Raw genomic sequence first — 19,955 nt, 5'->3', positions numbered from 1 at the left:
TCTGCAGTTTTGTTTCAAATGCAGTGTTATCTTTGCAGGGCTTGTTTGAAATCACGCTGGACTTTCAGAGGATGGAAAAGCTGGAATTTGGTGGACTTCAGGGAAAACTCTACAGTGAGCAGGTCGCTCAGATGTATAAAGACTTCTGTAATCGCTGCCAAATGTTGAAGCACAGTGAAAACAGCCCATTCGACTTAAACTCTCAGGTGAAATGGTCTTATGATGGCATTTATAATGTTAATAATGACACATTCAGCCCAAGATTGATGATGCACAAATCTAAACTTCTGTTCATTTATAAACACTGTTGATTTCTTGAATTTGTCAAAAGGGTTTTGAACACGAGTACAAGGATTTCAAAGAGTGGATTGTGAACTTTGAATGCCACCTTGCCAGCCTTCTATGTTTGGCTTTTAAGGATTGTTCGGGACTGGAATCAGCCTCCAAAGTAAGCAAGACTGGGTAACACTGTGATACCAATGACATACTGTAGATACTCAAGTGACTAGCCAGTGATAGTGCTACAAAGTGGGACAACAACATCTTTTTGTTTTTTGTCCTGAAGCTCCTGACTGTTATTGGACCATTTCTGGTGAGAAAACAAGTTAGACAGATATTCAGCCCTAACTTCCTCGTGCTGCAGCAATATTTCAGAGAAGAGCTGGAGAAATGTAAATGGCTTTTTAAATCCCAGATCAATCAGGTAGGTTAAGTTAAACTTGGATGTTAGTAATATCAATTCAGGGCACATGAACAGAAACATAATTCCTTTTCTATTATTTTTTTGTTTACAGATAGAAAGTGGTCTGACCAAGAACATGACTCACACATCCGAAGCTTTGAAGTGGGCCAAAATGCTCAGAGAACGTATTCAAACACCATGGGAAAAAATCAGATCGCTATTTGATATGTTAGTAAAACATTTGACTGGTTCTTGTGAGTTGATTACCAACACAATACAAGAGCAAGCCAGGATGATTAAAAGTATCAACAGTATTATTATTGTGTCAGGCTTTAAAATGACAAATTATTCTCCAGGCCTGCAGGAGGCATGGAGATGGTGAGCGTGGAGATGGTGAACGAGAACAACATGTACATGGAGATGTTGCGTCTCCTGGACCATTATGAGGAGGGCCTCTACTCTGACTGGTGTGATGGTTTGGAACAGACCTGCTTGATGAACCTGAACCAGCCCCTTCTCTCCAGAAATGCCTCATCTGGCCTGGTCTCAGTCAACTTCAATCCAAAGGTAACTGATCCAATGTCCCTGCAAACCATATGCACAGTGTATAGGTTCTCCAATGCGGAATAATTATTCAACTTACTGTTTGACTGATGTAGTCTTTTCAAAGTTAGGTTCCCTCACAGTGGTGACGTGTGCTCAAAGTCCCTCAAAACTGGGAATATTGTTTCATATTTGAATAATATCCCTTGTATGGTGCAAAAATCAGATGAAGGTCAGTCGTCCCTTGGCTCAAGATGTATCCTCTTTTAATTTGAAAAATATTTATTCATACCTTTTTAGGCTGCAGACAGAAAAATTACGTTACCATCATAGCAGAGGGAATAGTTATTACGTCTGCCAAGAAGGTTATGTTTATTTGATGGTTGGTTGGGTTGTCTTTTAGCACTGTTACATAAAAACTACCACTTGGATATCCACAAAACCTGATAGAAGGCTGGGACATGGGCCAAGAAAGAACCTATTCAATTTTGTCTTGGATTTGATCAAGTGTTCGTAATTTGGTGCAGATCCAAATAAAAATCTGGTGCTTGAAGATTTAAATGTGTTTTCATAAGGGAACTGTTTAGCCTTGGCGGATGTATTAGCTCTACTGAGTGCCAATCTAATTTTAGTAACTGTATTCTCAAATGATTTATTTTAGCTAGAACAAACCATTTCCCCACCACCCTGCTGTGTTTATATATTGAGTTAATCACTGTTTCTTTTCACTCCTCAGCTGACTGAAGTCTTGAAAGATGTGAAATATATTCAGAGTCTCAGTAAGATCCAAATCCCTGCAGCTGCAACGACTGTTTTTGATAAGCGTGACATGTTAACAAAGGTAAGAAGCAAGCAAGTTACGCCATGGCCCCATTTACTCACATGTATTTATGTTTGAGGTAAACAATATGTCTTTCTAGTATGTGAGCAGTCTGCAGCTGTTAGTACAATGGTACAACAACCTCAAGCAGACTGTGCTAGAGGTCGAGCTTCCCCTAGTTCGTGCTGAGCTGGAATCCGTAGACCTGCAGCTGACAAGAGCGGAGAGTGACCTGACGTGGCAGGACCTGGACTGCGGGAGCTTCATCAGCACGACCAAAGACCTGGTCCAAGACCTTGTATGTCGAGTCAGCAGAGCAAAGGAGAACTGTGAAGCCATTCAGTCACTGATGAAAGGATGGGGTAAACAAGCCATGTTTCACAGGAAAGACAACAAGAGAGGTTCACTCATACAGTTGGAGGATAGAGGAGAGTGGGTCAACAGAAAGTACAACGGCATGAAGAAGGATGGAGATTCAATCCACATGCTGGTGCAGGTACATAGAACTGAATTTATAATAGAATTCACTCTTGTGTGTGAGAGATTTTTCTATACAATGCTTGTGTTGCTACACTGTTAGTAAAATCAAGCCACGAAAGTATTGCCATTAAAGACTTTGGCAGAGATATTGCTCTTCTTCTGATTACAGCACTTTTAAAAGACTCTTTTTACAAAATTTATTTTTTAGATTCATTTCAATTGTTATTTTTGTTTGGCTTTAGATTTTGTTTTCCAAAATGATACAAATAATAACCATTATCTCTCTGGTTAAATTCAAAGTACATTTATATATATATATATTTTGGATATCATCAGTTTTGAGTTTTGTGATCGTATCGATAAATGTATTTATTTATTCTCATAAAAACTTCAAATAAAAATGTCCCCAGGAAAATATGGTTCTTTTCCATGCTGACCCTGCTTCAGAAGTGTGGCAGTCGTACCTGGAGTACGTGGATGAGATGGTGGTTGAGGGGCTCTTCAGCTACATCAGCCTCTCTCTTCAGTTCTTTGTGGACAACATGGAGTCGTGGCCAAAACTGGCGCCTCTGTTCGCGTCTCAGTTGATGCTGAGTGGCTCAGAATTGGTCTTCCTCCCCTCACTGGAGCGAGATGCAGGGGACGGCCTCTATGAGCTGATAGAGGGACTGGTAGGAGACATATTCAAGACATCCGTGAATATCAATAGAGTGGCTGCTCATCTGAGCACGGAGACCTACCAGGTATTTTGGGATATTAAAAACCCTTTGTACACTTTTATAAACATATATCTTATCACCCTCCCAGGGATGGTTTGGTATTTAAACACATATTAAAAAGTATTCTGTATTGATCAAAAAGAGTATTCTCATGATTTACATGTATTCCTTTACAAATAGTACATACTCCAGATGTTATATGTTGTGTAATACACCTTTTACAGGATGTAATGGATGACATGCTAGATTTGTTGCACCTGAGGCATGAAATAATGGAGCGAGTGGAGAGCGTCCTGAAGAAAGCAATGAATTACCAGCGAAAGTTTGACTGCTACACTCATCTGTGGCAAGATGACAGGGCTGAGTTTCTCAGCCAGTTTCTCCTGTATGGACGTGCACTCACAGCTGAGGAGCTGGAGGCTCACAGAGCAGAAGTACTCCCAGAGCGTCCGCCTACGATTGATAACTTCAAAGAGCAGGTAGAAATCATAAAATCATAAATCACATTTTCCCGTGTATAACAAATGTCCTCATTTTAATCTTGTTTGTGATCTTACTTTTACAGATAGATTATTTTGAGGATCTCTATACTGAAATTTCCAAGCTGGAAGATTTCCGAGTTTTCAACGGATGGTTTAGGGTGGACATCAAGTTTTTCAAAGTCAGCCTCCTTAACATTGTGATGAAGTGGAGCTGGCTTTTCAAAGAGCACCTCCTGACATTTGTGACAAACAGGTACAATTCTGCATGTTATGAAATCCAGATGGAACTATCACATCGGCCGATCTCACACATGCTTTTCCACTCAGTCTCGATGAGCTGCAGATGTTTGTCCGAGCCACCGTTGAAGGGCTGAACCATCCTGTAGCTGAAGGAGACCAGCATAACTTGACAGAAGTTATGAGTCACCTGCTGGCTGTGAGAGACAGACAAACAGCCACAGACAAGATGTTTGAGCCTCTTAGAGACACGATAATCCTCCTGGAACGATACGGAGTGACCATACCAGACCAGGTCTTCTCTCAGATGGAGGTAAAGAAAGGAGTTAGGTTAATGCTAATACTCTTTCCTTAAATATCAATTGAAATGATATGACAACAAGGGCTACTTTATTCTGAGACAAATAGTCATAATGTCTTAAATCAATTCTCTCTTTAGGAACTCCCTGAGAAATGGTGTTCAGCTAAAAAACTGGCCTTAAAAGTGAGACATGAAGTGGCACCCATGCAGAATACAGAGGTGATGGTGTTACGGAGACGATGCATGGCGTTTGAGGTAAAAATTGCTTTAGATTTTTTTTATTCCAGAGAAAATTATAAAAATCTTTAAGCACTCTTTTGAAACTATTGTATTGTATATGCCAGTGTAAGGCGTTTTAAGACCATTATTTTTTAGGTCAAACAAACCAAATTCCGGGAGATGTTCGGAGCAACTGCACCCTTCACTTACAATGCACTGCATCCCTACATCAGTCTGGAGAAAGTAAGAGTTCAGCTGTTGTTTGATTATAGCATTAAAAGAACACAGTATTCTTCAGCATGAATAACAGATGTCACATGTTGTTTCCTAGTCAGAAAAAGCAATTCAAAACATGGAGAAAGAAGTAGCTGAACTTCAGGAGTCCACAAATCTGTTTGATGTTACTATTCCTGAGTACAGAGACATCAAGCTCTGCAGAAAAGAGATCACCATCCTCAAAGAACTGTGGGACATTATTGTATTTGTGCAGGTAAGTGGCTAATTGGGCTTTTTTACTTCAATTTTGCTATTCTTGAAAAAATGTGAATGCAGCTGAAGGCCTCCTCACCTTACCATGTCAGCCTTGAAAGAATGATTTGACCAGCGTGTCCTTGTGGAGGCTATCATTGATTCTTTTACCCTGAAGACTCTAAATGTCCCCATCAAGCCCATTGACCCCTCAGCATGCGACTTTATCTAAACAGAGCAGTGTGAAAAACTGGACAATGACCAAATGGAGGCAGATAAACGTGGACCAGATGGATGCAGAATTGGGGAGGTTTGCCAAGGTGAGGTCACCAACAGTGCTACATCACACCAGCACATCTCTCCTGCTGTCTTGCTGTCATGCACCATTGCTGTTTGTAACAGATGCCCCTAATAACTAATTATGTTTACCTACCTTCTGTTTGTGTAGGACATGCGGAAGCTTGACAAGGAGGCTCGTGTGTGGGATGTGTATTCCGGGTTGGACCTTTATGTAAAGAACCTGTTGACATCACTACGGGCCGTGAGTCATCTTCAGAACCTGGCAATACGAGAGCGCCACTGGGCGCAGCTTGTTAGGACCACACAGGTACACACAGTAGAGGTGCATGTACATAATTTTTACATGACAGAACTTTTCATTCTCACCATTATAATCTAATTCTCTAATAGATGGACATCACTGTTACTGACACTACCACCTTGGACGACCTCTTGGCCCTGAAGCTCCATTTGTTCGAAGATGAAGTTCGCAACATAGTGGATAAGGCGGTCAAAGAAATGACCACAGAGAAGGTTCTTCTTTATTTATATTTAATGGGGAAACACATCAAAAGCTCTGTTTTAATGATCTAATCCAGTGAAAAACATAGCTGGATAGTACTGTGTGTCTTAATTAATTTTTCATATATCTTTGTATTGCATGCAATAAACCAATTTAGCTAGCCATCTCCCATTCCCTTTAAAAGCCAGGTGAGCTTTGACGATGGCAGATTGCTATTACCAGGGCAGATTTTCCAGATAGTTTACAGAAGAAACTGCTTCACTTGACGAACAAGCAGATCATCTTTGTGTGTGACAAATAATTAAACAACTTGGGTGCTGAATGGTAAAATTACTGAAATCTGCAAAGACCTCTCATGCATCATGCTTGGAGCCACTTTATACTGGGTGTAGGCCCTCAAAAGTGTTTAATTCATAATGACAAATTATACAATGTAACATGCTGCAGTTTGTTGAATGAAGAAACATTGCTCAACATCATGATTGTTTCAGATAAACTGGAAATTTAGTTCAGGAATTGTTCACATACTCCAAATATTGTTGTAAATAAGGTAAGTTTATTTTTAACACTGTTATCATTAGGCTGTCCATTATTTGCATTTCAGGTTGTAACAGAAATTAGTGAAACCTGGGCATCAATGGAGCTTTCATATGAAGACCATTACCAGACCTCTGTGCCTCTTCTTAAATGTGATGAGGATCTTATTGAAGCTCTTGAGGATCATCAGGTAAATATTGAAGTTACTGAACTCGATCTTAGAATGAGTTGTCTGTGAGAAGCAGTAGTACTGAATAGAGATGAGAGTGCAGAAAGGGGCGCCCCATTGACTGTCTGACAGCACAGCTGTGGGTAGAGAGGTCCCTATTGAGACCTTTGATTTATAGCTGCTGTAGGACACAGGGCATTGTTTGGCTGTGGCACTCTTTGTACATGTACACCAGATGTATTGGGGGGTTATAGCCAGCAATTAGAAGTCTTGCCACTTCAGTGCCTCCATCTTTGTTTAAAAAGAGCCCTTTCCTCCCCCACTTTTTATTGTACGGCATGCTGGTGAGGGGGAATGTGTCTGACACGTTATGATGTCTGGTTATCAAGTGAGGACTTTTTCTTTGGTATATTTGAGTTTTACATCAGAGCAAATCCTTTCAGATGAGCTAAGCTAATGTCTCCATGTTCTCATCCTCAAGGTTCAGCTCCAGGGCATCTCGCAGAGCAAACACATAAATCACTTCCTGATCCAGGTGCTGGAACTACAGAAGCAGCTCTCTGTGGCTGACTCGGTGCTGATGGTCTGGATGGAGGTGCAAAGGACATGGGCCTACCTGGAAAGCATCTTTAAAGGCTGTGATGACATCTGCCAACAGCTGCCTGCAGACGCACACAGGTTCCAAGCTATAGATGGAGAATTCAAAGTATGGACTTACATGTCAGTCATGCAGTCATTATAAGTATGTTATTCTCATGATAATAAAAATGGTTGTTTGGCTCTTTCAGGAACTAATGTTGGACAGTGCCAAGACCAAAAATGTCATAGAGGCCACCAACAAACCTCATCTATTTGAGAAGTTAGAAGATCTACAAAAAAGGTTGATGCTTAGATTGACATACGCCTTTCATTGCATTTCATTGTTTTCAGTTAAAAGGTTTTTGATCTCTGTGGTGGAAACGTTTTTCCAACAGGCTGGCTCTGTGTGAAAAAGCTCTTGCTGAATACCTGGAGACAAAGAGACTTGCGTTTCCACGATTCTACTTTATTTCATCTGCAGATTTGTTGGACATCCTTTCTAAAGGGAGTCGCCCCAAACAGGTACACCGATGCAGAAGATGCATTCATTTTTATTTTTACCGTATTAATGTCGCTGTTGTTTCTCACTATTTCTCATGGGAAATGTAATGACGTTTTGTGTTTTGCAGGTAACCGTCCACCTCTCAAAACTGTTTGACAACTTGTCAGATCTCGAGTTTGCAGAAAATGATCGGGTGGACAATCCTAAACTTGCGGTGGGCATGTACAGCAAAGAGAGGGAACATGTCCCGTTCCAGACTGAATGTTGCTGTTATGGCCCAGTAAGACACTACATACATTCAGAATCGGATAGTTTAAATTATGTAATCACATTTACAATTATAAGTTTACTAACGGTTGAAATACTTTGTGTAAGGTGGAGGCATGGCTGGCTTGTCTTGAAGAGTCTATGAAGGAGTGTGTCAGGGGTCACTTATCTGAGGCTGTGTCCACGTACGAGGACAAGCTCAGAGACCAGTGGATTCTTGACTTCCCCGCCCAAGTGGCTCTGACTGGATCTCAGATCTGGTGGAGCAATGATATGGAGCTTGTATTTAAAAGACTGGAGGAAGGTTTTGAATCTGCACTAAAAGACTGCAACAAGAAGCAGGTATGTACAGTATGTCATGTTTAACACACACACACACACACACACACACACACACACACACACAATATATACTGTATATACACATATATATAACCTGAGCCGGGCTTGTGGAGCCTCAGTAGTGTTATCATTCTTGTCAGTTTCATCAGCACCCTTTAGGTTAGCATGTCCTTGGCTGCTGTTTGAATAATCTCTCTCACCCTTCAAGCGACTGTACTGCACTGATTGGATCTGCTGTTATACACGACCAGTGACAAATACAAGCCATCCAGTGATGTTTTAGTCCCAGTCTTTGATTAGTGTACACCGCTGTGTCTGTCATATCGTCTACAAGGTCCATGTTCATGTAATGAATGTATGTTGTTCTGCATGGATTGAACTTTTAACAGCTTTGACTGATTAACAATACAAATAATAGGAATTTGAACCAATTTGACTTTTGCCAATTCAGTCGTATGTGTGATTTTTAGATGAGCTCTCTTCTCTATTTCCTCAACATTGCTCTAAAGCGGTTATTCTTTCCTACTGCAGATTTCTCAACTCAACTCATTGATCAGCATGCTACTGGGAGAGCTGAGCCCGGGCGACAGACAGAAGATCATGACTATATGCACGATTGACGTCCATGCTAGAGACGTTGTTACAAGCCTCATTGCCCAAAAGGTTAACACAACTGCCAAAATTAGTGTTTCATTTAGTGATTTAACTTTGGAATTATGAAAAGGTGCTACTGAATAATTGTGTAGCATAAATGCAATGTTGTTTTATTTTTGCTTGTTTGCCGCTAATCAAGCTGCACTAAATTCCACACACAGATATTAGTCCCATAAACATAAAAAAATAAGTTCAGGAGGTAACAATGTGCCTTAATATGAACAATTAATGTCCTAATTTACACTGCTTACATCACAATGAAATAAATACACAAACTATAGTCTTAGACTAAAACTATTTTCATTCGTTATCACCATCACTCTTCTCACTGCGTTCTCTGTTCACAGGTCACCACCTCACAAGCCTTCCAGTGGCTCTCCCAGCTCCGACATTGCTGGAATGAGCAGCAGTGCCACTGCTATGTTAACATCTGTGATGCTCAGTTCCTTTACTCTTATGAGTACCTGGGAAATACTCCACGTCTAGTCATCACCCCCCTCACAGACCGGTAATGGTGCTATTTATCTGTTTAGTGTATGCATGTAATATTTCAACACCGTTGCTAAATTCAGCCTTGCTAACCAGTACTCATGTTCCTCTGTGGTTTAGCTGCTACATTACATTGACTCAGTCACTCCACTTGACTATGAGTGGAGCCCCAGCAGGTCCTGCTGGAACCGGGAAGACTGAGACCACTAAGGATCTTGGGAGAGCCATGGGCATCATGGTGTACATCTTCAACTGTTCTGAACAGATGGACTATAAGGTGTGAAATTCCATGTTCATACTATAATTATTTTCCTCACAGTTCAGCGCTTGATTAGATGTTTTAGTGTATGTTTGGATGCAAAATGTAATTTTCTTGTTATGTTCAGTCAATCGGAAATATCTACAAGGGTCTGGCTCAGACTGGAGCATGGGGCTGCTTTGATGAGTTCAATCGTATCGCTGTGGATGTTCTGTCAGTTGTAGCAGTGCAAGTCAAAACAATACAGGACGCCGTTCGCTCTAAAAAGAAAAGGTTGGAAATCAAAGCTCAGTACTTGAAACCTTAAATGTTGTAACAGTTAAACATTTATTAACACTTTGTGACATTTCACAGGTTCTTTTTCCTTGATAAGGAAATTGTCTTAAATCCCTCTGTGGGGATTTTTATCACGATGAACCCTGGGTATGCAGGAAGGACAGAGCTACCTGAGAACCTCAAGGCTCTTTTCAGGTGGGAATGATACAATAAGTTACCTTACACACCTTATGTACCTTCAACATGAAGATAACTGTCTGCATCTGTGTCCTAGACCCTGTGCCATGGTGGTGCCTGACACTGAGCTTATTTGTGAGATAATGTTGGTGGCAGAGGGCTTCCGAGGTGCTAAGCTTCTAGCCAGGAAGTTTATCAGCCTGTATACTCTCTGCAAAGAGCTGCTCTCCAAGCAGGTAGGAGAAAAGCACTCAGTAGCACTGTTACATTTCATAATGTTGGCTTAGAAGACATCATCAACAATAAATCTTTCCAGCTACACCTCAGCAGCTCAATGATGCATGAAACCATTCAATAACTCTCAGTGCTTTGTATGACATGATTTATGGTAAGCATAAACACTGGAGTACACATCTTCACTCTCCATCCTCACTCTATTAGGACCACTATGATTGGGGTTTGCGTGCCGTCAAGTCTGTTCTGCTTGTGGCAGGGACACTGAGAAGAAGAGACAAGACAAGACCAGAGGATCAGGTGACTTATTTGTGTCACAGCTGCAGGAGGAAGAAGCTTTGTTTTATAAGTTTTATACAAACTGAAAGTGACATTTACTTTACAGGTGCTGATGCGTGCTCTGAGGGACTTCAACATGCCGAAAATTGTGACGGAGGACGTGACCATCTTCTTGGGACTGCTGGGAGACCTGTTCCCAGGCCTAGAGGTGGAGAGAGAGAGGAGCTGTGAATTTGAAAAGGCAATCCGGAAGACTACACTGGAGCTCCGACTTCAGCCTGAGGAGACATTCATCCTTAAGGTTTGTCAATATGCTTTGTATAACTTTGCAAGAAATACTTCCAATGAAAGAGTATTTTTATAAACAACTACCTTTAATCAGGTGGTGCAGTTGGAGGAACTCATGTCCGTGCGTCATTCCGTCTTTGTTGTTGGAAATGCAGGAACTGGGAAAAGCCAGGTTGGAATGTTTTCATAATTTTTAATTATCAGTTGTTTTCAAAGTAAATGCTAAATTACATTTTGTGAAGCAGATGTTTAATATCAGGTGTACATACATTTTAACAGATATTGAGAGTTCTCCATAAAACCTATGTAAACTTGAAGAGGAGGCCTGTTTGGAATGACCTCAATCCGAAGGCAGTAGACAGAGATGAATTGTTTGGCTTCATCCATCCTGCAACTCGAGAGTGGAAAGATGGTAAGAAGAGCTGGTTTCAAATCAAAAAACTAAATTATAAAAAAAATTAGAAGACAAGAAACTGCTCTAAATCATACTGGGTGTAAAAAGTGCTTATACACTGCAATCTCCGTTGTTGTTTACATCCCTCAATCTCTGTGTAAGGTTTGCTTTCATCACTGATGCGAGAGCAGGCAAACATCTCCCACCGAGGGCCTAAGTGGATTGTGTTGGATGGAGACATTGATCCGATGTGGATTGAATCACTCAACACGGTGATGGATGACAACAAGGTACCTCCCCTCTGTTCACTCATACACTATTCTACAACACATAGCAACTAAGGTGGTATAGAGGGAAAAAGATGTTTCTTTACCCCTCCTTCAACAATCACTTCCTGGTGTGTGAGTACTTGGATGTATTTTTACAGAGCAATCAATCATGTCACAGTAATCTTGTGCCTTTTACCATTTACCTTATCGTCTGGGTAGAGTCTTATCCATCGCATTCACCATTTGAATGTTGTGATATTTGGAAATCATAACGTTACATGACAATTTTTTTCAGGTCCTGACTCTGGCCAGTAATGAACGTGTGCCACTTACCACGTCCATGAGACTGGTGTTTGAGATCAGTCACCTAAGAACAGCCACTCCTGCCACCGTGTCCAGAGCAGGAATCCTTTATGTGAACCAGCAGGACCTGGGCTGGAATCCGTGAGTTTGTATTCACATATCATCAAAAAAAAATTTGTGTTTCAATGCAATGCTGCTTTTATCTTATCTTCTATATCATGCTGTTTATATATTTGTGTTAATCTCTTCTACTTAAAAGCCTGATTGTGATCAGATCAACCCAGCATTTTAAATTGATTCCTGGATTGTTGCTCAGGTATGTTGCCAGCTGGATTGACCAACGTGAACGGCAGACAGAAAGGGCTCACCTCACCATACTCTTTGAAAAATATGTTCCTCGTTGTCTAGAAAAAATGAGAAACACCTTTAAGACCATCACTCCCATCCCAGAGAACTCGATGGTGCAGGTACACAACACACAAACATCCACAGTGGATTTATTTCCTCTTTTTTATCCTTATATAGTCTGAAAATCACTCTTAAATAAAAAATTTCTTCTTCTTTAGACACTCTGCGCTTTGCTTGACTGCCTTCTAACGCCAGGAGATATTCCATCAGACTCTCCACGTGAGCTCTATGAGACCTACTTCACCTTTGCCTGCATCTGGGCTTTTGGTGGGGCCATGTATCAAGATCAGGTATAAGTACCTCCTTCAAGGAGGTTATGTTTTCTTCATTGTTTATTTGTCTGTCTGTTTGTTAGCAGAATTAGATAAAAACTACTGGACCAATTACCACAAAATCTGCTGGAAGGAGTGTGTAATTTGGTGCAGATCAGATTAAATATCCGGATTGAGTGAATTTAAATGCAGTATTATAAGGGGACTGTTGGGCCTTGGTGGATGACTGTGCTTTGTAAGTGCCCTTTTAGTTTTGTTTGAATTCGAAATAAGTGTGGTTATTTTCTTTGCCATATGAACTTATTCACTATACAGCAACTAAAAGGGCCAATCCACAGAAGTGTTTATGTGTAAATGAGGGTATTAAACTTAATATTTTGGGTATTCAAACCTGAGCAATGGTCCCTCAACATAAATTGTGCACTTTCCACATAAAAAAAGTAACTGGCCATTACACCACTTAGTTATAACTCTAAATACTCCTTGCTTTGTCTCAAAGGTATAAATATAGCGGGCGGTGCGACACAGTGCCTTTTGTTAGGAGGCATGTCAAGAATGTCAAATGACCATGAATAATATATACTTAGCCGTCAGTCATTTGGACTAATAGTGGGGTTGTTCATCGGCATTGAAATAATATGAATTACTGCATGATTTTATATCTTGGATGGTTTGTCCAGCTCTGTGATTATCGGGTCGAGTTCAGTCAGTGGTGGACCAAAGAAATGAAGACGGTGAAGCTGCCGGCACAAGGGACGGTGTTTGACTACTACCTTGACCCTCTAACCAGACGCTTCCTACCCTGGACTGATACTGTACCGCCGTTTGAAATGGAAACTTGTACGCCATTACAGGTAAGAACACACAAACTAGGATCGACGTGAGAGTAATCCCCTTCATGTAACTCCTGAAACTTTTCAAATCAGTTTGACAAATAATCACATACACGTCCACAAGAAGCAATCTTCTATAAGAAGCAAAGAAAATAAGCAAAAATGAACAATACAGTCATACTGTGTGCCTCAGTGAGCATAATAAGAGAGGGTAAAGTCACGTCATGAGGTTATGGCAGGGGTGCTAAAATGGATGATAGGCTTGCCACTGTGTCTGATTACCATCTACTACACCCCATACCAGACTGTGTGGGGGTGAAGGCATGAGCAACAAGGCTTGCGCTATCACCCACGCTCTATTGTCTTTCTTTATGCTCCTGCGTACAGCTGTGAATGCTCCAAAGGCTCTTGCTGGGCCATAATTAGTGGGGTTTTGTTCTGAGCAAATGATGCTATTATGACAGAATAGTTGTGGTCTACTTGGGAAATACAAGAAATTATAAATCACATACAATTCACTGAACACATGTCTGTCAATAAATCACACTCAAAGAAAGCCATAATAACCATGTATGTTTCTGCTCTGTGTCTTCCTGCTGTTTCTATGATTGCAGGCTGTTCTGGTACACACAGCAGAGACTGTGCGACTCCGCTACTTCATGAACTTGTTGCTGGAGAGGAGACAGCCGCTGATGCTTGTGGGGAATGCAGGAGTGGGGAAGACTGCAGTTGTCAGGAACAAGTTAGACTGTCTGCCCGAGAATTACATGACCACAAATGTACCTTTCAACTACTACACAACCTCCCTCATGCTGCAGGGTGAGTGGGGGATTACTTTGTTTGCTCTGTGGTAGAACATCAGGTAAACTGCAGCACCATCTGCTGGTAATTTTCAGGTTGAAAAAGGTGGAAGGAGAGAAAACTTAGTATTAAAGGTACAGTGTGTAGAATTTTGTGATATCTAGTGTTGAAATTGCATGTTGCAGCTGAACACCCCTCATCTCACCCTCTCCTTCCAAACATAAAAAGGAAACTGTGGTAGACTTTAATTGTCATAAAAACTCAAAAGGTGTTTAGTTTGTCCAGTCTGGACTAATGTAAAAAACATGGCGGCCTCCGTAGAGAGGGTCCCCTCGATGTAAATGTAAAATATTTAAATATAAAGGACCTTTTCTGGGGTAAAGAAAACTACAATTCATACAATTTAGATGAAGCGAACTAGTAAAAACATCATGAGGATTATTCTACATTAAATAAATAGTTCCCTTTCACCTAAATCTTACACACTAATGCAATTATTACCTTAGTAATAAGACATTTCTGCATTTCCAAACTTTTTATTGACTGGGGTAAGTTCATTCTAGCATTTTTTAACCAGATATTTTTTCATGGTTTATGTGTTAGGATAGTAGTTTAGTTTATGTTCTTTGGTTGTTGATTCATGATGTTTCACTGTTTCTTTCTCTTGTAGGGATCTTGGAGCAACCGTTAGAGAAAAGAGCAGGTAGACGTTACTCCCCCGTAGGCAACAGAAGGCTGATATATTTTATAGACGACATGAACATGCCAGCTGTTGACAGTTATGGAACAGTGCAGCCTCATACACTTATACGACAACATCTGGATTATGGGCACTGGTGAGAATGTCCCTCACACATAGAAATCTACCAGCTCTCATTTGTGATTCTGTATCTACTGCCACAGCATAAAAGATTTTACCAAACTATAGTGAGTTTATTAAACTAAGCCTTTTTCCATTTCATGTAGGTATGACAGACAAAAACTGACCCTAAAAGAAATACACAACACCCAGTATGTTGCCTGTATGAATCCAACCGCTGGGAGCTTCAAAATCAACCCCAGACTACAGGTGTGTTTTCCAAAATATCTAGTGATGAAGATAAATTGTGCCATGATTATTTATTTTCCATTGCAAAACTCATCACATGTGTTGACAGATTCACACCAGCAACTTTTAAGTTTGAAGTGTAATTTAACTTAAGATAAATATCAATGAATTTCTGTGTGAATTAGCGCACAGGTTATCCAACGTTTTCCTGAAGCACAGTTCGGTCTTCTTCTGCAGAAACTCCCCCGTCCTTTCATCAAAGAAAAGGCATGAAGAAGAAAAATTTTCAGCTGCACAATGTCACAAGGAAAACTTATCTTAAATCTCCTGTGTGTTTTGGAGTATAAATAAATCATGCAACAGATTTTAAAACTTATACCCAAGTGCCAGCATGATGAGGGTGTACATTAATGATGTAGCAACTAATGCTACTTTTACAAAAACAAGCCTGTAGTGTGTTGTTAAAGTTTTTGTGGTCAACCTCAAACTAGTGTCTTTTAATAATTAAAATTGTTCACTGTTTCTGAAATGTGGTTGTTCATGTCCTCTCTACAGAGACATTTCTCAGTGTTTGCAGTGAACTTCCCTTCAGCTGAAACTCAGATGTCGATCTTCAGTCAGATCCTCTGCAGCCACCTGAACCAGCAGCTTTTCAATCCGCTGGTTCAGAAGACCGCCCCGACTGTGGTCCAAGCTGCCATAACTCTTCATCACAGGATGGTTCACGGCTTTCTGCCCACAGCAATCAAATTTCACTACACATTTAATCTACGAGATTTGTCCAATGTCTTTCAGGTAGCCTTGATAGTAAGAAAGTTCTGCAATTGGACTTTTGAATGAAATATGTAATATTAATTGTATTACCTGTGTTGTTCAGGGAATTCTCTTCGCTGGACCTGAATGTGTGAAGGACAGCACTGACCTGGCTCTGCTGTGGCTTCACGAGTCCTGCAGGGTGTACTCGGACAGACTCGTAGATGACAGGGACCTGCGGCTCTTCAGGAAGCTCCAGATGGAGACTGTGCATGAATACTTTGAGGTAAAACACAGATTTTGATGAACAGTGTTCACACATTGCAGTTCTTAACACTCAGATAACAACACTGACTGAAAGATTGTAATGCTTTGCTATGCTTATGCAGGGACTGGACGTCAAGAAGGTGACAAAGGAGCCTCTCCTGTATTGCCACTTTCATCAGAAGAGTGAAGAACCCTCGTATGCTCCTGTTACAGACTGGTCTGTGCTCAGGACCGTCCTCACTGATGCACTGGAGAACTACAATGAGCTTAATGCAGCAATGAATCTGGTGCTGTTCGAAGATGCAATACAACATGTGTAAGTATAGATGGTTCACATTTTATGTAACAATGACATTAAAATGATCACAGAAACTTACATGTCTTTAATAAAGGAGGGGATATCATATGAGTCATAGAAATATATTTAAATAGATGTGGATTATTGTTGTGGATAAATCATAGCACTATTTTAAGAGTTGTTCAGTGTAGATTTTAATATTTGCAGAGCAACATGTATTTAGTGGGATCCCATTGATTGTGTTGTTACCAGCTGTCGCATCAGTCGCATCCTGGAGTCTCCAAGGGGTCACGGCTTACTGGTCGGGGTCGGGGGCAGTGGGAAGCAGAGCTTGACTCGTCTGGCTGCCTACATGTCCTCTGTGGACGTCTTCCAAATCACTCTCAGTAAAGGTTATAGCATCCAGCACCTCAAGGTAAATATTGATGCCATGAACAGAATTAATTAAATATGCATTCATGAAAATGCAATTTATAGCTTGCTATGCAAATATATAAATATTTTCTCTTTCATCAATTTTTCTTGCGACTGAATTCAGTATATTGATGAAATTCAGTTTTGTTCTGCTTTTCCACTGATGCAGGAAATAATTGTCAGATACTATTAAAAGCCACTGAGTAATATTTCAATATCTCATTGATGAATCAAGTTTGTCAATTCAATCTTTTAATAGCCTATTATCAAGGCGTTATCATGGGAGTTGTGCTTTCTCACAGATTATTATTGGACAATTAGAAACTCTGTAGTAGAAACAGCACAGATTCATGTTATTTTCTGTAGATGGATCTGGCAAGTTTGTTCCTGAAGACCGGAGTGAAGAACCAGCGTGTGGCTTTGCTCCTGACTGATGCACAGATTCCTGATGAGCGGTTCCTGGTCATCATTAATGACTTACTGGCATCAGGTTAGAGACAAACTCCATGACAGTGGTGCTGTGTAGCCTGATAGACCACGGGTCGTACCTCTCTGTAAATTGATTCAGGATTAAAGTGATTACTGATTTCTACAACATCAGTTTGTGATTATTGCTACATTTTTCCTTCTAGGAGAAATCCCCGAGCTCTTCAGCGAGGAGGAGATTGAAAGTATTGTGTTGGGTGTGAGAGCTGAAGTCCGAGCCCTTGGAGTGCTGGACAACAGAGAGAACTGCTGGAGGTTCTTTACTGATCGAGTCCGACTACAGCTCAAGGTCTTGCATTCCAAATTTTCTCCGATATCTTTAATAATCCACCAGTGTCTCCCACATTATCAGTCTGAATATAATGATATTTTATTGGTCTTTAGATATTTGTCTTTATAAGTTGTTCAATTATGTCATCACTGTTCTGTGATAATTCCTAGGTGACCTGCTTTTGATCATCATCTTATTTTTTCTTTTAATATTCCCACATTTAGAAGGGAACCTAATGTAGCTCAGTTTGAGCCTGTGGAAATAGAGAAAGAGGTAGAAGGATTGTTTTTAAAGAGAAAGAGAAAACTGATTTTTTTTCATTATGGCTGCAACATTTGCCACTTTAGAAATTAGCAGCTGAAAAACAGCTGCTACTCTAAGGAGGACATCTTTGATCACACTTGAATGTGCTATCACAGCCGACAGTCAAAGCAAGAAATTAATGAGAAAATCTGATACACACACTTAAGTGTTTGAGAGAGAAAATTAAAAGCACAGCTGCTGTTTAATATTATTACATATGTTTGACAAGCAAACACACAACATACACACATGCCGCCAAGCTAATCTTTGCACTACGGCTTCTTGTAGCATCACCGTCTGCTCAGGCCAAGTGGGAATGCAGCTACTTGTCCACATGCCAGTCTGACGTGGGGCCACAGTAGGCCGTCAGTTATGGGTTCCCTTCTTCAGTGAATCTGTGATATCAAGGATCTTTGTTTTATTAAGAATGGAGATGCACATTTTTTCATTGATTTATGTGTTTCTTGGTGACTCTTTGTGTCCCTGCTCCTTTGTTTGTAGGTGGTATTGTGTTTGTCTCCCGTCGGCAATGTCCTTCGCGTTAGAGCCCGTCGATTCCCGGCCCTCGTCCAATGCACCACCATCGACTGGTTCCACCCTTGGACCACTGATGCTCTGCAGTCGGTCAGCCACAGGTTCATCCAAGAGATCGAAGGCATTGAGGTCAGGCCTCTGAATTTACTACTTTATGTCACCATTTCTAAATAAAATTATAATTTTTGGCTCAGTGTTTCCCACCACACATGTATTAACTGTCATAGATGCATCTGTGGATGTGATATACAACATTTCCCTCGGTTTGCCATGTACCAGCATACTCCAGACATAGTTAGACGTTAATGAACACCTTTTAATTACTACAGTGCAGCTGGATTAACTTTTCCATAGATCCCTCATCATTAGTTCTCTGCTGAGCTACTGACAAATTGCTGAACACATGCCTGGAGACTCACAGTGAGTGCAGGCATATCATTGTTTTCCATCATAGCAGTGGAACCATCACCACCCAGGATCATTTATGTTAATGAGAGAAGAGTGATTAAGCACATAACGACCCTCTAAGGAGGCACAGCTGTCACAACCAGGAAGTGTCATCACATATGTGAACATGTGCCAGACTGTTACTCTCCTCTCTGTCTGTGTGTGTGTGTGTGTGTGTGTGTGTGTGTGTGTGTGTGTGTGTGTGTGTGTGTGTGTGTGTGTGTCTGTCTGTCTGTCTGTCTGTCTGCCTGTCTCAATAGTACTGATAAAACTGTGGCATTGGTATGAGTATTTATTTTATTGTCATTTGTTTATTTATCATTTATCTTTCTTTTTGACATGCTTCTTTGCATCTCCTTAAGCACTTACATATACATTGTTTATATGGAAAGTGCTATACAAATAAAATCTGATTGATTAATAATAGTTGTACAGGTAACTTCTGCGTGAATGTCATAGAGAATAAGAAGTAGAGTCGTACTAGTACATAGGGTTAATAGTAAAACTGAGTAATAGAATTATACAAACATTTATAATTAATACACTTTTGTGGAAAATAAAAGAATGTGTGTGAGTTTAAATGAAGCGTGCATCATTAGCAAACTATTTTGAAAGGTTGAAACACATTAATATGTAAGACCTTATATCTAAAATCATTAATGATTGTTCATCTTCTTAAAGAGGCAGGAATACAAGAAATGAAATGATCATTTATTTAAAGTTAGAAACGCACAACCCACTAATAGTTGTTACACGAGGCCAATCAATGAGCAACTTCTTTCGCATCTCAACTGAATACTGCATGCTTTGTCAAAAACCATTATGTCAGATCTTAATTAATAATGATTTTTTTTCCTACTGGCTCCCTGATCATTAACAATGGCTTTTTGTGAATTATGGTTCGGCTTGATCCTCGTATTCTCCGCTCATTTGTTTTTGCTTTAATTGATTGCTAACTGTGTGATTAATGAAGGCTGTGTGTCATTGAGCACCATAAGATGAATACCTTGTTGGACTGTGGTGCAACAGCAACTGAAGACCGTGTTTAG

The 19,955-nt window shown here is 40.4% G+C and overlaps 1 protein-coding gene across 2 annotated transcripts in view; it reads left to right on the top strand.

Annotated features, from left to right (window-relative positions):
* The window catches only part of si:dkey-233k19.3 (dynein axonemal heavy chain 11), a 58,964-nt gene that overhangs the window by 2,565 nt on the left and 36,444 nt on the right, over positions 1 to 19,955 (top strand). For both annotated transcript variants that reach the window (XM_069536979.1, XM_069536978.1), the window contains exons 8-55: positions 39 to 206; positions 332 to 448; positions 566 to 703; positions 795 to 910; positions 1,039 to 1,249; positions 1,962 to 2,066; positions 2,146 to 2,541; positions 2,936 to 3,268; positions 3,469 to 3,723; positions 3,810 to 3,979; positions 4,054 to 4,276; positions 4,403 to 4,519; positions 4,640 to 4,726; positions 4,815 to 4,973; positions 5,188 to 5,271; positions 5,400 to 5,558; positions 5,642 to 5,764; positions 6,358 to 6,480; positions 6,941 to 7,165; positions 7,248 to 7,339; positions 7,434 to 7,560; positions 7,668 to 7,820; positions 7,916 to 8,149; positions 8,681 to 8,812; positions 9,151 to 9,311; positions 9,413 to 9,569; positions 9,679 to 9,824; positions 9,906 to 10,022; positions 10,102 to 10,240; positions 10,446 to 10,538; positions 10,624 to 10,818; positions 10,900 to 10,977; positions 11,085 to 11,217; positions 11,362 to 11,489; positions 11,764 to 11,912; positions 12,088 to 12,238; positions 12,338 to 12,469; positions 13,132 to 13,305; positions 13,899 to 14,103; positions 14,756 to 14,921; positions 15,052 to 15,154; positions 15,689 to 15,928; positions 16,011 to 16,172; positions 16,276 to 16,469; positions 16,704 to 16,866; positions 17,232 to 17,355; positions 17,498 to 17,640; positions 18,427 to 18,588. In XM_069536979.1, coding sequence (XP_069393080.1) covers positions 39 to 206; positions 332 to 448; positions 566 to 703; positions 795 to 910; positions 1,039 to 1,249; positions 1,962 to 2,066; positions 2,146 to 2,541; positions 2,936 to 3,268; positions 3,469 to 3,723; positions 3,810 to 3,979; positions 4,054 to 4,276; positions 4,403 to 4,519; positions 4,640 to 4,726; positions 4,815 to 4,973; positions 5,188 to 5,271; positions 5,400 to 5,558; positions 5,642 to 5,764; positions 6,358 to 6,480; positions 6,941 to 7,165; positions 7,248 to 7,339; positions 7,434 to 7,560; positions 7,668 to 7,820; positions 7,916 to 8,149; positions 8,681 to 8,812; positions 9,151 to 9,311; positions 9,413 to 9,569; positions 9,679 to 9,824; positions 9,906 to 10,022; positions 10,102 to 10,240; positions 10,446 to 10,538; positions 10,624 to 10,818; positions 10,900 to 10,977; positions 11,085 to 11,217; positions 11,362 to 11,489; positions 11,764 to 11,912; positions 12,088 to 12,238; positions 12,338 to 12,469; positions 13,132 to 13,305; positions 13,899 to 14,103; positions 14,756 to 14,921; positions 15,052 to 15,154; positions 15,689 to 15,928; positions 16,011 to 16,172; positions 16,276 to 16,469; positions 16,704 to 16,866; positions 17,232 to 17,355; positions 17,498 to 17,640; positions 18,427 to 18,588 — 7,662 coding nt within the window. The remainder of the gene's footprint in view (positions 1 to 38; positions 207 to 331; positions 449 to 565; positions 704 to 794; positions 911 to 1,038; positions 1,250 to 1,961; positions 2,067 to 2,145; positions 2,542 to 2,935; positions 3,269 to 3,468; positions 3,724 to 3,809; positions 3,980 to 4,053; positions 4,277 to 4,402; positions 4,520 to 4,639; positions 4,727 to 4,814; positions 4,974 to 5,187; positions 5,272 to 5,399; positions 5,559 to 5,641; positions 5,765 to 6,357; positions 6,481 to 6,940; positions 7,166 to 7,247; positions 7,340 to 7,433; positions 7,561 to 7,667; positions 7,821 to 7,915; positions 8,150 to 8,680; positions 8,813 to 9,150; positions 9,312 to 9,412; positions 9,570 to 9,678; positions 9,825 to 9,905; positions 10,023 to 10,101; positions 10,241 to 10,445; positions 10,539 to 10,623; positions 10,819 to 10,899; positions 10,978 to 11,084; positions 11,218 to 11,361; positions 11,490 to 11,763; positions 11,913 to 12,087; positions 12,239 to 12,337; positions 12,470 to 13,131; positions 13,306 to 13,898; positions 14,104 to 14,755; positions 14,922 to 15,051; positions 15,155 to 15,688; positions 15,929 to 16,010; positions 16,173 to 16,275; positions 16,470 to 16,703; positions 16,867 to 17,231; positions 17,356 to 17,497; positions 17,641 to 18,426; positions 18,589 to 19,955) is intronic.

Source organism: Paralichthys olivaceus, chromosome 13, assembly GCF_024713975.1.
Source record: "Paralichthys olivaceus isolate ysfri-2021 chromosome 13, ASM2471397v2, whole genome shotgun sequence".
NCBI classification, from domain to species: domain Eukaryota; kingdom Metazoa; phylum Chordata; class Actinopteri; order Pleuronectiformes; family Paralichthyidae; genus Paralichthys; species Paralichthys olivaceus.
This window is presented reverse-complemented; position numbering and strand designations above follow the sequence as displayed.